This window comes from Cherax quadricarinatus, unplaced genomic scaffold (assembly GCF_038502225.1).
Source record: "Cherax quadricarinatus isolate ZL_2023a unplaced genomic scaffold, ASM3850222v1 Contig818, whole genome shotgun sequence".
In the NCBI taxonomy this organism is placed as follows: Eukaryota; Metazoa; Arthropoda; class Malacostraca; order Decapoda; family Parastacidae; genus Cherax; species Cherax quadricarinatus.
In genome coordinates this window covers 98,310-116,540 of record NW_027195844.1, presented here as the reverse complement: position 1 = coordinate 116,540, position 18,231 = coordinate 98,310, and the positions used below count along the sequence as shown (strand labels likewise).

The 18,231-nt window shown below is 40.8% G+C and overlaps 1 protein-coding gene across 1 annotated transcript in view; it reads left to right on the top strand.

Moving 5' to 3' along the window:
- The window catches only part of LOC128687548 (proto-oncogene tyrosine-protein kinase ROS-like), a 42,663-nt gene that overhangs the window by 9,493 nt on the left and 14,939 nt on the right, over window positions 1-18,231 (top strand). The window contains exons 9-17 of the mRNA XM_070080709.1: window positions 846-1,063; window positions 1,920-2,067; window positions 9,348-9,550; window positions 9,956-10,123; window positions 10,574-10,772; window positions 11,004-11,201; window positions 11,376-11,597; window positions 17,501-17,674; window positions 17,947-18,089. Coding sequence (XP_069936810.1) covers window positions 846-1,063; window positions 1,920-2,067; window positions 9,348-9,550; window positions 9,956-10,123; window positions 10,574-10,772; window positions 11,004-11,201; window positions 11,376-11,597; window positions 17,501-17,674; window positions 17,947-18,089 — 1,673 coding nt within the window. The remainder of the gene's footprint in view (window positions 1-845; window positions 1,064-1,919; window positions 2,068-9,347; window positions 9,551-9,955; window positions 10,124-10,573; window positions 10,773-11,003; window positions 11,202-11,375; window positions 11,598-17,500; window positions 17,675-17,946; window positions 18,090-18,231) is intronic.

Here is an 18,231-nt window from a genome sequence, read left to right as displayed (position 1 = left end):
ACATTGAAGAATTTGATTTGCTATTTGTTTTCTGTTCTATCCTTAAAAAGAAAAGCTTTCATTTTTCTTTTAAGGTCGCCCTCCCTCAGTGGAATATGGGAGAGAATTGAAAAATTTAATAAATATATAAATGATTGTTCACTAGTATGCAGAGAATTATTTTAGTAAACTACAGTATAACATTCACTTTAAAACTAGCACTGAGCAAAATACAAGTACATAACACACACAAGTCATAATCTGATGAATGAGATTACCAGAAACACATGGATAATATACATATATAAAAACAGACACACAAAAAAGGGTAAATGTTTAATGCCCTACTGTCATAACAAGATATGAACAATTACAATTTTCTGATTTATGATAAATCTAGGAGAAAATAGTACTGTACTATATGGGTTAATAATCTTAGGCAAAATTAACACATTACAAATGGATGGCCTTTAAATTTGGTAATTTATACAGGAGAAGGGGTTACTATCCCCTTGCTCTCAGCATTTTAGTTGCCGCTTACAGTACGCATGAAGAAGAATTCTCTTCCACTTCCTTATGGAGAATATTAATATTCTTCTTTCAACACACCGGCCATATCCCACCAAGGCGGGGTGGCCCACAAAGAAAAACAAAAGTTTCTCCTTTTACATTTAGTAATATATGCAGGAGAAATGGTTACTAGCCCCTTGCTCCCAGCATTTTAGTCGCCTCTTACGACATGCATGGCTTACAGAGGAAGAATTTCATTGCACTTCCCCATGGAGAATATTAATATTAGGTTCTTAAAATTTAGTTTCTTGTTTCTGACCTTACTGGTAATAAAGAAACCCTGTTTATTCTCACAGATGCAGAATGCTTAGTCACATCCAATTACACAGAAGCTCCCACAAATGCTGGCACAACAGAAACAGTTATTGCCATACAGTTGACAGCTCCAGAAGCTAAGACAGATAACTGCAGATTGATAATTCCACCACCTGTTACCTACATTGGATATTATGCTCCTGTAACACACAATGAGTCAGTCTCCTGCTTCACTGATATAACTCACTGCCAGTATATGGTTAGCTTGAATATTTAACACATCAGTTAATTTCTGATACTGTACTGTAAGTAAAAGTTAATATTTTTTTCCATTTTACATAATAAATTTTTTACAATTGACCACTGAAGATTCAGAGCTGTCAGAATCCAGAAGAAAATTAAGAAAATCTCATAAAAATATAAGTACCAGTATACTAATGAGAGATAAGCAAGCACCTGAAGCTAGTGTGTGAGCTTGTGCTCCTTTGTTTTGCCCTGTACTAAATTTCCTAAGGGTGGCTCTCTGGCTGGAAGAGTGTATTATTGCTTTTTATTTGGGAGGCTGAGGAATTTTGGAGTGTTTGAGCCCCGTGAACCTCCCATTGGGGTTGACCCCAACCTTGAAAAACCTAGTGTCACCTCACCTTGAAATACCAAACATTTTGAGTTCCAAGTGATGGGAAAATCAATGGAAGTCTCTCTTTAATAATGTGTCCCCAACAAATTCATGACTAATAGATACAACACCAGTTCTGTAGCATTTATCATTTAATTTAATTCTTGTTTACATTTACCTAAAATGGTATTGATAATTAAGAATATTTTCAGTCATTGTAAACATTTTAAATTGTGAATTTAAATTGAGTCAATTAGCATGTATAACATGGAAAGTTAAGTTTATCTCTTCATTTTTGTTTATTCAGAGACTTGAATTTTTGGTGTTCAAGTATTGTTTTTTAAACATTCACCTGGGATTTTTAAGATGATGATGATCATTATTATTATTATATTCTTAGATGAACATTGCACACTGGAAATCTCTGTTTTCATTATACTGAATAGCATCCATATTTAACAAGTGCAAGATTACCTTAAATGAATAATTCATATTTCAGAAGAGTATGAGAAATGTCATAAGAGTAACTGGACTGCAGCCATACACTCAGTATGTGTTTCGTGGTGCCATAGAGACAATCTATAACAAAAGAATGGGAATCAAATCTGTAGCAGGTCCTGCTGCCATATTTAAAACAAAGACCAAAGGTATGTTTTATTTATGAAGATTTTAACTTTTGCACTGTGTAATATATACTAAAGATATATACTAAAGGAAAGGCTTGGGATATTGGCTGTTTGGAGTGACATTTAAACTGTCATATCTGGGTGCCTCTGCAAAGACAATGATTGTGTGTGAGTGAAGGTGAAAGTGTTTCTTGTTTGGATCACCCTGCCTCAGTGAGAGATGGCTGATGTTTACCTGAATGTGTTGATAAAAAATAAGCTTTATACAGTGGATTACTTTATTCCTGAGAGAGTATTTGTTAAATTTCTTTGTATATAGTATGTCTGTTGGCCATTGATATAAAAATCACTTGTGAGGTCAGAACCAGTGGCATCGTGAGAGGGGGAAGGGGGGGCGGGCCGCCCTGGGTGACACCATAGAGCCTCTAAAGAAGGTAATATTAATGCCCAAAACAGTGCTACAGCAACATAATAGAAGAATCCTTCATTTCTATATATGTAGCCTCTTATGTGATTTTTTTTTCAACAAGTCGGCCATCTCCCACCAAGGCAGGGTAACCCAAAAAGAAAGAAAATCCCCAAAAAGAAAATACTTTAATCATCATTCATTCGCTGCCTGACCACGGTAGTGTGCGGTAGTGCTCTGCACCCCTCTGCTGTGTGTAGGCGAGCGCCCTTGTCAGTTACCTGGCTGCAGTGGTGTGAAGTGGTGCTGTCACACCTCGGCTAACAACTTAGGTGCACTGTGATCGTCAAGATGGCGGTTAGTCTGAGATGAAGGATAAATACTGTAGGCATCGAGCTACTTAAAGGAACGATAACGACCAGTTCTGCGCAAGTCTTATTGCCAAAGATCATACGGGAGACTTATGGAGTACAAGATAGTGACTTGTATGGTGTAGCATTGAACGGAGGACAACGAATTTTCGTCAAACTGCTATCAGCAACGGTTTATGAATCGTTAATCACCAGGTTTCAGGACGTGAGTCTTAACGTCACACCAGCTGTCACTGTAAGAATGATAGATGTTTCACGGTATTATACGTGGATCAAGTTACGCAACGTTCCCTTTGAGGCGGACGAGGCAGATATAAGGAAAGTTTTTGAGAAGTATGGGACGGTGCATTATGCTCAACATGGTACGTGGGCGGCAGGAGCCTATGCTGGTTTTCCAGAGGGTTCTTTCAACCTCAAAATGACTTTGAGGCACCAAATACCATCCTATGTGTACCTACAAGATTTCAGGACGCAGGTAATGGTAATGTACCCAGGACAACGACGTACATGCCGCCTATGTGGTGAGTATGATCACATAGCGGCGACCTGTGACAAGCGAAGACATGTGCCTGGACCTGTGGTGGACGACGCAGCCCCTGCTTCAAAGGTGGCAGGTGAGGAACAAACATCGGATGGAGGGCGTGGTGTTTTGTGGAGCGAGATAGTGGATCGGGCACACAGGACTGGTGGTGAGTTGGAGTCCCGCCCCCAACTGCCTGATCAGGTGTCGTCTCCTGTGGATAAGGAGGAGCAGCAAGTACAAGAGAAGATTCTTGAGATTGAGGAGGAATTGGTGGAGGTGTTGAAGACGTTGTCACCACCAGAGAGGGACGTTACATCTGAGCGTGGTGTCATTGGAGAATCGTCGCTTCCAGAAAGTCTGAGACATGATAATTTGGGACGTGATGGTGGTTTGGAGTCGTCCATTGACTCATTAAACCATTCTCAGGTGGAGGTGGAGGTTCATCGAGAGGTAACATCTGACCAAGATATGTGTAACATGACTGTCACGAGAAAGAGGGCGGCTACATCAGATTCTGATGACGTCCTTACGCCTGCACAAAGGCCTGGGAAACAGACTGAGGTGAAGTGTGCAGGTAGTGGTGTAGGTGGTGGTAGCCATGATAGGAGGCACCGGAAGAAGGGGGGAGGGAAAGAGAGCACTCTGAAGGTGTCAAACGTAAATTCAAGCTCTGGAGTTGTAAAGAGTGATGAGAGGAAGCAGGGGTGGAAACTTTAATAGGCCTTAGGTGTATGTCTGTAAATGTTAATGGGTTATGTAGCGGTATGAAGAGAGATTGGTTTCGTAATTTTCTGAATAAATCTAGAGTGGATGTTGTGTTCCTGCAGGAGCACAATTTCAAAGAGGGTAGGGTGTTGGAGGTGGCAGGATTTCGAGTAGTTACCCTGCCATCTCCCCGTCTAAAAGGTGGTGTGGGAATTTTAATAAGGGAGACGAGCCCGTTTGTTTTGCAGAGAAGCGAGGGAGGAGGGGGAGGGAGGGTGTTGCGTGTGGATGGGTGGTGGATGGGTAAGCGTGTGTCTTTTGTGAGTGTGTATGCGCCGGCAGAAAATAACATAAAGGTAAAGAATGATTTTGTGTGTGAGGATCTTGTGTTTTTCTTAAGTGCACTGCCAGAGGTGGCGATAGTTGGTGGGGACTGGAATAGTGTAATCAGGGTGGCTGATGTGGACCCAAGAGGGGCTGGATATATGTCTGTGGCTCTTAGGGATTTATTAAGGGATGTTAGGTTACGTGATGCCTTTGGGGGAGCGGTGTGGGAGACTGAATATACGTTTGTTAGGAGTGGATATGCTGCGAGACTAGATAGAGTGTACCTTTCTCAGGGTGTGGACGTGAAATCTTTCAGTACTGTTGAGGCTACAATGTCAGATCATAGGGCAGTGGTGGTGGAGGTTGGGTGGGGGACGCTCGTGGAAATATATAGAAGTTATTGGAAATTAAATATAAGTGTGTTAGGTGATGAGGAGGGGTTGGAGGGGTTTTCAGTCCTATGGAGGGAGCTTAGTGTGGAAGAACAGGGAGTGGATGACATTGTGACATGGTGGGATAGTGTCGCAAAGGAAAGGATTAGAAAGTTTTATGTGAGAGAAGGAAAACGTATTAATAATTTAAAATATGGACTGGCTAACTATTTAGAGGATAGGTTAAGAGGTTGCTATGGGAGGGGGGTGGGTGGGAATAATTTTCCTATGGATGAAATAGCTGAAATAAAGGGGAGGTTGAGGATGTTGCAAAATGAAAGGTTTCAAGCTGTAAGGATGCAGGCAGGGGTGGAGGAAGTGCTTTGGGGCGACAAGCCGTCAGCATGTGTTTTGCGGCAACAAAAGCAAAGGCAGGCGCTGACAGCTATACCATGTTTAGAGGTAACGGAGATGGTTGGGAATTATAGAGTAGGGCAGGAGATACGAACCACGAAGGGGATGTGTGCATATGCAGAGGCTTGGTACGAGAAGTACTGGAACAGTGGGGGGGTGGGTGACGGGGCATTGGACAAGGTGTGTATGTATGTGACATGTAATTTAGGAAATAGTGATCGAAAGGCTTTAGGTGGGACGATTACGGCAGAGGAAATAGAGAATGCGTTAAGGGGAATGAGGAAGGGGAAAGCTCCCGGTATTGATGGTCTCCCGGTAGAATTTTATTTACAACATTGGGCGTTGATAAAGGAATTTATAGTTAGGTTATTTAATAGTATGAAGGAGAAGGGTAAGTTGGGGGAGAAGCAGGAAACTGCAGTTGTAGTGTTGGTCCCGAAGGTCAAGGGGCAGCCCACCCTTCGGGAGTACCGAGCCATATCACTGATGTGTGCAGACTATAAGGTGTTTGCAAAAATTTTAGGTAATAGGTTCAAATGTGTAGTGGAGAGGGTGGTGTCAAAATCTCAGTTCGGGTTGCCGGGAAGGTCGATGATTGAAGGACATGGGATACTGAGAAGTTTTGTGGAAGATAAGGGTGGGGGTGGAGGGGCAGCTTTGTTGGCTCTAGACTGGCAGGGAGCATATGATAGAGTGGAAAGGGGAGCTTTGCAGGTTATACTTAGGAGACAGGGTTTTGGGGAGGAAATAGTCGAGTGGGTAAATACGTTGTACAAGGGGGCGAAAATGAGGATACAGATTAATGGGTGTATGGGGAGGGAAATTGCAATGGGAAGAGGCCTTAGACGGGGACGCCCCATGTCCCAAATATTGTTTGCATGTTTCCAGGACCCCTTTTATAGAATGGTTGACCGTAGCTTATGTACGCCATGTGAGGGAAGTGTGGGGGGTGGGAGGGCCTGGCCGGGGTTAATTGGATATGTTGACGACACCACTGTTCTCATTCGTGCAGGGATGTCAATGGGAGTGTTGGACGAGGTGGTGCAATTATTTGGAAGTGCCACGGGTATGCAGGTAAATAGTGCGAAGTCAAGGTGCATGGGGTTGGGTTCTTGGGTGGGGTGTGTGGGGGGGAGATGTAATGTTGTTAAAGAATGGGCGGTGTCTTTAAAGATTTGTGGTATTATTTATAGGGATGACATGGTTGCGGCGCAGGAGGAAAATTCAGATAGGTTATTGGAAAGGATCATGGGGCGGCTAGGTGTTCTGAGACCCCAGCACCTAACTCTGATACAGCGAGTGATAGTCGTGAACATTCTATTGTATAGTAAGGTTTGGTATGTTGCAGCTGTGTTCCCAATTACAGGGACAGCAATTGCGGGGATACTAAGACGGGTGTACAAATTTTTATGGGGTTCACGTTGTGATTGGTTAAGGAGGGAGGTTGTAATGTTACCTGTAAGTCAGGGTGGGTTGGGGTTGTTGGATTTGTGACGGAGGGCTAAATGTGTGTTTATTAAATGGGAAGTGTTGCGTGAGGGTGTGAACGCGGGGCGTTTGGGAAGGATACACGACAGGCTGGGTATGTGGTATCGAGGAATGGAGTTGAGGGAATGTGAAATAGTTTTGAGGGCTGTGATGTTGGTTAGGGAACTGAGAAAGGTTCGTATAAGGGTTTTGTGTAGGTTACTTGTAGGTAGGTGCGTTGTCCCAGTTGAGGGTTTGTTCCCCATGTATGCGTGGAAGAGTATTTGGTTTAGATTTAGTAAATTGAAGTTAAAACCTCGGGCGCGTGAGGTGATGTTTCGTTTTCTGCATGGGATCCTTCCGTCTGGTGAGATATTACGAAACAGACAGGTTGTAGAGGGTGGGGGGTGTGGTATCTGTGGAGGGGATGAGACTGCGTTCCATGTAGTTTACTTTTGTGAAGGGCTAGAGGAGGTCAGGTGCTGGTTAAGTAGGTTGGTACAGAGGGTGGGGGACCGTGGGGTGTCAGTTTTGCGTGCTCTAAGTCTAGATATGGGTGGGTTAGATGAGGGTGTCATAAGAGCTTTAGATTATATCATGGTAGATTATATATATATGTCGTGGGTGATGAGGGGGAGAGGGGATAGTGAGGAGAGAAGAAAGGTTCTTGCGGTAACGTTCTACCGTACGAGGTGTCGTAACAGAGATTTGTATGGGAGGAGGTGGGATCAGGCTTTCTCAGAGGGGTATAGAATGCTAACGTTAGGGATTCTCATAAATCTGTGATTGGAAATGAGTGAGTGAAGGGGTTTTCATAGGTTGGAGGGAGTCAGGGGGCAACAGCGGGCTCGCCTCCCTGGGGGGGGGGGTCGTGAGAGTGTTGTGAATGTGGGTTTGGAATGGTTTCCTGGTTTTCATTGGGACTTTATGGCATCCAAGTGTGGATGTAGAGATCAAGGTCTCGTTATGGTAGATATAACACTTTTCAGAATGTAGGTATAATATAGTAGATTTTTTATGTATAATTATGATGTGTATCAGTCTTGTAATAACATGATTCTTGAGAAATAAGTTCTTTGTGACATGAAGTGTGTTTTAGTTTGTATTTATGTTACGTGCTGGGTTTTTGCACGATGAGATATACTTATATACTGTTTGGCATTGTGCATACAGTGCATCTGATTAATGTGATTTTGTTGCAAATTTTTGTGTATGTGTGGGTGTGTGTGTGGATGTGGGTGTGGGTGTGTATGTGTATATATATAAATATCCCTTTCTATTGTATTGAGCCTTTGTCATGGGTCAGACGTTATGTAATAATTTATATATGCATGATTGATTCTTTTTAAAGTTTATAATTATGGTCTGTACCCTGATACCGGTTTGGTGTTCATGAAAGTTCTTGATGTTAAGTTTTAGTCTGTATGGTATACAGACATATCTAGACAGTTTAGTGACGTAGTCCATTTGTGTCTGAAATTTGTATATGGGTTTATTGTAACAGTATAGAGCTTCAGTTATTGTGTTCTAAGCTGTATTCTTTGTCTGTTTATTTGTATGTTGGGATATGTTCGGCTGTATTGTTAGGGATAAGTATGTAGATTTTCTAGTTAGATTATGATGTTAGGTTTTGGTTTTTAGATTAATGTGAAGGATGGGATTTAACTGATATAACTTCTTTGTATATTTTATGTTCAAGTGTATTGAACCTTTGTCAGATGTCATTTATATGTACAATTTATATATATGCAAGGTTTTGTATGTCAATTCATGAACCTGTGACATGTAATTTTGTTTTTAGTTATGTTCTTGATGTAAGTTGTTGTTGTAACATCTTGCGAGCATGTAGGTACAATCCGTTTGTCAGTTAATTTGATTAGGTTCCATACTGTTTCTTTATTTTTATGTTAAACTGTATTGGTTTTAAATAAAATATAAAAAAAAATCATCATTCAACACTTTCACCTCACTCATACATAATCACTGGCTTTGCAGAGGTGCTCAGATACAACAGTTTAGAAGTCCCTCCAAACTGTCGATATCCCAAACCTCTCCTAAAATGTAGACAGTAAACCTACTTGGTAATTCTCATAATCCCTTGGAGCAAGTTGTTGTGGGCCTAGTTCCCTAAGTCCCCACCAGAGGGCAGGTCCTCAAATTAGACATACCTGGCCATGCCTCTTTCTCTCTTGACAACTGGCGACCTACCTGTGAACAGCTTCCCTCCTGGACTGGCTTTGGCTTAAAGTGCAGGCATTGTACTTCCCACTTCCAGGTCTTGAATCCAGCTAATCAGTTTCCCTGAATTCCCTCACGAAATATTGCCCTGCTCACATTCCAACAGCTTGTCAGGTCCCAAAAACCATTTGCCTCCACTCACTCCTAGCAAACATGCTCGTATATTTTTTTATTAACACACTCGCTGTTTCTTACTGAGGCAGGGTAACCCAAAAAAGAAAACTTTCGCCATCATTCACACTATCACTCTCTTGCCAGAGGCACACAGATACGACAGTTTAGATACCACTCTAAACAATAAATATCCCAAATCCCTCCTGTAGTGTGCAAGCACATATATTTACAAGAAACTTAAAATTCAAGTATATTTTTATGCACAAATCAAAATATTATTTGTTTTCTTTTTATTTTCCTTCCAATATTTATTTTTATTTTATTATTCTGATATGCAGATTATATTTTAAATGTTTAACTTGCAGCACCAGAGGGTGTAGACAAAGTAACAGCTGAAGCACTGTCTCCAGAAGAAATTAAAGTGACTTTTAACGTCAGTGAAGGACAGATGTGTGAAGTTTATTGGCAAAGAGCAGACACCAACCTTGGCCCCATTCATCCCACAGTTAACAGCATGCAGGAAATATCAGTCAGAATTAACAGACTGCTTCCTAACACTAAATATGAGGTCCTACACTTCTTTTTATTTTCCATTGAGTAATCCATTATTTGTTCTTAATGAAAGTTTAGTACAGTTTTCTGTACTCAGTCTTAAGATTATGAAAAAAATAGGAAATAGTAAGAATTTATTATGAGTGTAGCAGTAAAGTTTTATGATTAAAACTCTCAATGCACATGTCTTTTAATATTTATTAGTTTAAGTATTTTATTACAGTATATTCAATTTAGAACATAAAACTATGAAAATTAAGGGTATTAGAATCTTCTTTAAAACTATTTCTTGTATGTATTTTTGCTTTATATACCTATGGCACTATATCTGAATTAAAATTTAATATTTTAATACAGTATAAACTAGAAGTGTTTATATACTTAAAATTCATCCATTGCATTGTGTATTCTTGCAACTTAGGTCTGGGTAAGAGTCTATTCCCAAGATAGACTTGTGCATACAAACAGTCCACGAGTGACTGTCATCACCCTTCCTGAACTACCACACATCAGATTGAAAAATGCAACCGCACGCACACTTTTCATTAACTGGAAGGCACCATCAGACAGATCTGTTTTGCGACATGCTGTAAGCACATTGCCAATTACTAAATTTTTGAAGTATGATGATAAACCTTTCAGCTTATTTTATTAACTGGATTTCAGCTTCATTCTGTAATGTACATTTCTTTCAGTGATAGAATAAAATGCTTCAGAGAGAAGTTTATTTTGTGGAGCACTTAAGTCTCATTTTTATTTAAATATAAAATTAATACCCCTGAATTCACTTCTATGAGCACGCATACATTGTCTTTGGCGTGTCCTTTTTAGATAATGGGGCAGTACACTATATATCTTTTGACCATTCTTCTGTATATATTGTCACTTTAACATACGTAGCTAGCAATGTAACTTTTTAATTTTATTCAATCACTCATCACTGACTTTCTGTCATCATCACGTTATGAGTGCTAACTCAAGTTATTTCACATACATTACACTTAATAAATACTAATCATTCTCATTAGTTTTATATCAGTTTCAGTATACAGCCTTTGGTGACAGTATCTGGGAAAATCTCACCATGGAGCAAACAACTGCTGGACAAACCTATTTTGCCAACATCATTCATCTGGCACCTGCCACCTCATACATATTTAGAGTTCAGGTTATATACAATAATACTTACTACAGTTATACATGGCCTGAACAACCTCTCTTTAATTTTTCCACATTGGGTGAGTTCTTTCATTGGCACTATATTTTTGTTTACTTTTGTGAATATAATAACAATTGCTCCATATATACATATTTATTGCAGAAATTCATTTTGATTTTGATAAAATTTAATCAGTTCATGCACACTTATGAAAGTTTGTTGTCTGATGAATGTTTCAAATTAATAAGATTTTTCAAAGTTAAAAATTAGTTAACCAGAAGTAAGTTAACAATAAGTATTTGGTGTGTAGCTGAGATTCCAGGTGAACCAGGACAAGTGATGCGGCAGCAGGTGGGCAGGGTCTTGCCTGGCGGTGGCTTGAGGCTCTGGTGGAGTGAGGCAAAACCAAATGGTGCTCCAGTTATTGCATATACCCTGCAAGCTTCCCTCTATAATTCCAATGACTTTGACAACAATATTACCTATGCTACCATATATAATGGATCGGGTAAAGTGCACGAGTTATTTTTGTATAAATTTTCTATAATCCTACTGTATTAGAATTTGGCATTTTAAGTAGATGATCTTACATGTGTATTAATTTATGTTACTGCTCTGTGGAGTTGTATATTAATTTATAAAATCCATAGGACAGTAATTAATAGATACTAATTTTTTACAGATAATTATTGGCTTATCAAAGGATTAGAAGCAGAATCCAGTTACATCTTTCGAGTCCGTGCCATAAATGAACTTGGAGCTGGCCCTTGGGGAGAAGTCAATGTGATTGACACAGTAGTTGGGGCAACCATGCTGACACAGACTGATCTCCCTACAATTCTTTCATCAACTATACCAACATCTCTGATTTTTTTTGGAGTGTTTTTTACAAGTCTTATATATGGTAAATACAGTATAGTGTACTGTTATTAATTTTTTTTTCACAACAGTTGTCTCCCACCAAGGTACGGTGACTGTCAGTCATTCAGAGACTGTCTTACCAGAAGCATGCTTATGTCACAATTCAGATTACCCTCCAAATGAAGCATCCCCACCCCTTCTGAGTGCAGACACTGCCTCTCCCACCTCCAGGACTCAAGTCCAACTAACCAGTTTCTCTGAATCCCTTCATCAGAGTTACCTTGCTCACACTCCAACAGCACATCTATGAAAAACCACTTGTCTCTATTCACTTCCGTTTAAAATGCTCTCACAAGTCTGCTGAATGCTGAAGCCCCTAAAGCTCATAGCCTGTCATACCCCCTCCCTCCCCCAGATTTATTAACCTCTTAGTCAACCTATCCCTCTCCAACCTCTACATGACCAAACCACTTCACCAACCCCTCCTCAGCCTAGTAAAGTTTTTAAGTGATGCTCAATTTTTCAACTTTGTATAGTAGTACAGTGGACCCTCAGTTAATGCCTTTAATCCATTCCAGAGAGCTAGGCTTTAATCGATTTAGCCTTTAACCGAATTAATTTTCCCCATAAGAAAAAATGGAAATCCAATTAATCCGTTCCAGACACCCAAAAGTATTAAACAAAATAATTATTTTACATGAAATATACATTTCCCTACACAGAAAACAATGATACATGAAGAATGAAACAATAATAATGTCACACGTACCTTTATTGTGGACTTGTTGATGAGTGATGAAATGGGAGAAGAGCAGAGGATGAAGATGTTCTATTGTTTGGAAGGGGAATCCCCTTCCATAAGGACTTCAGGTAATAAGTCCTTTTCTGGCTTGTGTCCTGGGAGTATCTTTTCCTCTTGAGTAATGTAGGTCCTGTTTGGCATTTTCTTCCTAAACAATCCTTTTTCGTCACAATTGAACACTTGGGGTTTTAATTTTTCAGCCTCTCTGTACCCCTTAAAGTCCTGCACATATTTTTCAGCCGCTTTTTTGTCAGAACTGGCAGCCTCTCCATGCCTTATCAAACCATACCACCATCACAACCACTACCACCCTCTACCACCATCACAATTGCTACCATCCTCTACCATCATCACTGCAACCCTCTACCATCATCACTACCACCCTCTACCACCATCACAATCGCTACCAAACTCTACCACCATCACAGTTGCTACCACCCTCTACCACCACCACTACCACCATCATAACCACTACCACCCTCTTCCACCACCCCTTTCGTATTTTTCTACAAACTTTTTCTTAAATTATGTGTGTTTCTCACATTCTTAACCATAGGGCTGGCACTAGAAGCTGTCTTGGGGCCCTTGGTAAGATAAGATAAGATTTCGTTCGGATTTTTAACCCCGGAGGGTTAGCCACCCAGGATAACCCAAGAAAGTCAGTGCGTCATCGAGGACTGTCTAACTTATTTCCATTGGGGTCCTTAATCTTGTCCCCCAGGATGCGACCCACACCAGTCGACTAACACCCAGGTACCTATTTGCTGCTAGGTGAACAGGACAATAGGTGTAAGGAAACGTGTCGGAATTTCCACCCGCCGGGAATCGAACCCGGGCCCTCCGTGTGTGAAGCGGGAGTTTTAGCCACCAGACCACCGGGCTTATTTAGCAGTTACAAGCACCAAAAACAATGGAATAATACAAAATGTATCGCATGTATGCGTGGAATCATCTTCACTGGCTTTGTAAATAATGGCACACTGGTTGGTACGTACACAGAGTGAGTGGCCGGCCCCGCTAAGGGCGCTATGCCAACATGTTCAGGACAAAAGCTCCTAATCGAGTTTTTAGGTGTTATCCGAGCCAATTTTTTTACACCAAAGCGAGGCGTTATCTGATTTTGGCGTTATCCACTGCAGGTGTTAACTGAGGGTCCACTGTATTTATTTGTGTCGAGCATTTATGCTCAGTGCATTTATCATTTTGTGAATATTTTTGATAGCTGTAAGTATTAAGTGACCTATATGGTCAGTGTATATTTAAACATTTAACAAGTCTTTCTAACCATCCTAACTTTTTTTTTTTTTTTTTTTTGCTAAAAATTATGTGCCAAAGGGCTTCTTATATATATGATACCTGGAGTTTACCTGGAGAGAGTTCCGGGGGTCAACGCCCCCGCGGCCCGGTCTGAGACCAGGCCTCCTGGTGGATCAGAGCCTGATCAACCAGGCTGTTGCTGCTGGCTGCACGCAAACCAACGTACGAGCCACAGCCCGGCTGATCCGGAACTGACTTTAGGTGCTTGTCCAGTGCCAGCTTGAAGACTGCCAGGGGTCTGTTGGTAATCCCCCTTATGTGTGCTGGGAGGCAGTTGAACAGTCTCGGGCCCCTGACACTTATTGTATGGTCTCTTAACGTGCTAGTGACACCCCTGCTTTTCATTGGGGGGATGGTGCATCGTCTGCCAAGTCTTTTGCTTTTGTAGTGAGTGATTTTCGTGTGCAAGTTCGGTACTAGTCCCTCTAGGATTTTCCAGGTGTATATAATCATGTATCACTCCCTCCTGCATTCCAGGGAATACAGGTTTAGGAACCTCAAGCGCTCCCAATAATTGAGGTGTTTTATCTCCGTTATGCGCGCCGTGAAAGTTCTCTGTACATTTTCTAGGTCGGCAATTTCACCTGCCTTGAAAGGTGCTGTTAGTGTGCAGCAATATTCCAGCCTAGATAGAACAAGTGACCTGAAGAGTGTCATCATGGGCTTGGCCTCCCTAGTTTTGAAGGTTCTCATTATCCATCCTGTCATTTTTCGAGCAGATGCGATTGATACAATGTTATGGTCCTTGAAGGTGAGATCCTCCGACATGATCACTCCCAGGTCTTTGACGTTGGTGTTTCGCTCTATTTTGTGGCCAGAATTTGTTTTGTACTCTGATGAAGATTTAATTTCCTCATGTTTACCATATCTGAGTAATTGAAATTTCTCATCGTTGAACTTCATATTGTTTTCTGCAGCCCACTGAAAGATTTGGTTGATGTCTGCCTGGAGCTTTGCAGTGTCTGCAATGGAAGACACTGTCATGCAGATTCGGGTGTCATCTGCAAAGGAAGACACGGTGCTGTGGCTGACATCCTTGTCTATGTCGGATATAAGGATGAGGAACAAGATGGGAGCGAGTACTGTGCCTTTTGGAACAGAGCTTTTCACCGTAGCTGCCTCGGACTTTACTCTGTTGACGACTACTCTCTGTGTTCTGTTAGTGAGGAAATTATAAATCCATCGACCGACTTTTCCTGTTATTCCTTTAGCACGCATTTTGTGCGCTATTACACCATGGTCACACTTGTCGAAGGCTTTTGCAAAGTCTGTATATATTACATCTGCATTCTTTTTGTCTTCTAGTGCATTTAGGACCTTGTCGTAGTGGTCCAATAGTTGAGACAGACAGGAGCGACCTGTTCTAAACCCATGTTGCCCTGGGTTGTGTAACTGATGGGTTTCTAGATGCGTGGTGATCTTGCTTCTTAGGACCCTTTCAAAGATTTTTATGATATGGGATGTTAGTGCTATTGGTCTGTAGTTCTTTGCTGTTGCTTTACTGCCCCCTTTGTGGAGTGGGGCTATGTCTGTTGTTTTTAGCAACTGTGGGACGACCCCCGTGTCCATGCTCCCTCTCCATAGGATGGAAAAGGCTCGTGATAGGGGCTTCTTGCAGTTCTTGATGAACACAGAGTTCCATGAGTCTGGCCCTGGGGCAGAGTGCATGGGCATGTCATTTATCGCCTGTTCGAAGTCATTTGGCGTCAGGATAACATCGGATAGGCTTGTGTTAATCAAATTTTGTGGCTCTCTCATAAAAAATTCATTTTGATCTTCGACTCTCAGTCTGGTTAGCGGCTTGCTAAAAACTGAGTCATATTGGGACTTGAGTAGCTCACTCATTTCCTTGCTGTCATCTGTGTAGGACCCATCTTGTTTAAGTAGGGGCCCAATACTGGACGTTGTTCTCGATTTTGATTTGGCATAGGAGAAGAAATACTTTGGGTTTCTTTCGATTTCATTTATGGCTTTTAGTTCTTCCCGCGATTCCTGACTCCTAAAGGATTCTTTTAGCTTAAGTTCGATGCTTGCTATTTCTCTGACCAGTGTCTCCCTACGCATTTCAGATATATTGACCTCTTTTAGCCGCTCTGTTATTCTTTTCCGTCGCCTGTAAAGGGAGCGCCTGTCTCTTTCTGTTTTACATCTACTCCTCCTTTTTCTTAGAGGAATAAGCCTTGTGCATACATCGAGTGCCACCGAGTTAATCTGTTCTAGGCATAAGTTGGGGTCTGTGTTGCTTAGTATATCTTCCCAGCTTATATCGGTTAGGACTTGGTTTACTTGGTCCCACTTTATGTTTTTGTTATTGAAGTTGAATTTGGTGAATGCTCCCTCGTGACTAATCTCATTATGTCGGTCTGGGGCTCCGCGCATACATGACTGAACCTCAATTATGTTGTGATCTGAGTATATTGTTTTTGATATGGTGATATTTCTTATCAGATCATCATTGTTAGTGAAGATGAGGTCTAGTGTATTCTCCAGTCTAGTAGGCTCTATTATTTGCTGGTTTAAATTGAATTTTGTGCAGAGATTTAAAAGCTCACGTGAGTGTGAGTTTTCATCAGAGCTGCCTCCTGGTGTTATTACTGCAACAATATTATTTGCTATATTCCTCCATTTTAGGTGCCTTAAGTTGAAATCCCCCAGGAGCAAGATGTTGGGTGCAGGAGCTGGAAGGTTTTCCAGACAGTGGTCAATTTTTAACAGCTGTTCCTGGAATTGCTGGGATGTTGCATCCGGAGGCTTGTAGACTATCACAATGACTAGGTTTTGGTTCTCGACCTTTACTGCTAAAACTTCCACTACATCATTTGAGGCATTTAGCAGTTCTGTGCAAACAAGTGACTCTGCAATGTACAGGCCAACCCCCCCCCCTTTTGCCTGTTCACTCTGTCACATCTGTATAGGTTGTAACCTGGGATCCATATTTCGTTGTCCAAGTGATCCTTTATGTGGGTCTCAGTGAAAGCCGCGAACATTGCCTTTGCCTCTGCAAGCAGTCCACGGATGAAAGGTATTTTGTTGTTTGTTGCTGGCTTTGGACCCTGTATATTTGAAAAGAAGAATGTTATCGGACTGGTGGTATTGTTGGTACTGGGGGGGGGATTTTTTTTCCGGAATTAGTATCTGTATCTGTTGGTTTGGAGTGGAGGCCATCGACTGTGGTTCCACTCCAGGAATGACTGGATTTGGTGTACGATTTCTGCCATTTCCTGCCAGTTTTTTTTCCTTCCTGGCTCTAAAATACCTAAAATGAGTTATATTGCTTCATATTAATTTTTATTTTGTAATAAATAATTGTAAGTTTGGAGGTGTTTTGGCAGGTTATGAAATGGATGAACGTACATTATTATACCATTGTTAGGTAAGACACACATGCAACAGTTAGGTATCTTTATTTTAAAACGTTTTGCCTACACAGTAGGCTTCTTCAGTCGAGTACAGAAAAGCTGATAGAAGCACAAGAGACGTGAAGACGATGTAATCAGTCTTCACTTTTCTTGTGCTTCTATTAACTTTTCTATACTCGACTGAAGAAGCCCACTATGTAGGTGAAGCATTTCGAAATAAAGATACCTAACTGTTGCATGTGTGTCTTACCTAACAACCTGTCGGTATTTTCTACCATTTTATTATTCACATTATTATACCATTGTTACTGTTCTAATATTTTAGTGTCTAATTTTCACAGTAGTATTCACTAATGCAAAGAATATAGCTCGAATTCTTGTAGCAGTCACAAGCAGTTTTGTAAATTTAGTTTCTCATTTGAATTTGACGTAAAAATTAATAGCATTCTCGGATCATGTTTTCTTTAGGTATGAAACGAGCAGAGAGGAGGAGTTGGAAAGTTAAAGCAGCTTCTCTGAATGATTCTCACCACCACCACCCACGATCTCATGAAGTAGAATTAGTAACTCTTCGACAGTTTCCAATAAATAATAACTTTGTTACAGAAAATAATGTTCTCTATAACCTTCACACTTTCCCAGGTAGGTGAAAAATAAAAACATATTTTGCTTATTACAGTATTCTATATTTATAATATCTTACATACACAGCTTTTAGCTGCACAATGAATAACAGTACATCTCAGTCTGATAAAAAGGCAACAGTGTTGTACCCCTTGAATCTTCATTAAAAAGATAATTTGATAAATCCTTTTCTTCATCTGTGAGAAGTATTTATTGCTGTCTTATTAAACATCCAGCTGTATATCTACAAAAAAAATAAGCTCAAGTATTTTTTCAAAATGTAATTTCAGGCGATGACCTGGATCTGCCCCATGTGTCACGGCATTGTATCAACCTCACCAAGTTTCTGGGTTGTGGAACGTTTGGTGAAGTATTTGAAGGGACAGCCTGTGGACTGCCATGTTTACCTGAGGTCACAAAGGTGGCAATTAAGGTATGTGTATCTATTAATTCTTATTTTTCATGTATACATGAGTATACATTTTATATGATTGGCAAATATGAGTACAGCCTCTCTTCACTTAGCGACGTACTCTTTTACCGACGGCCCAGACTTACAACAGGCTCTCTGACCT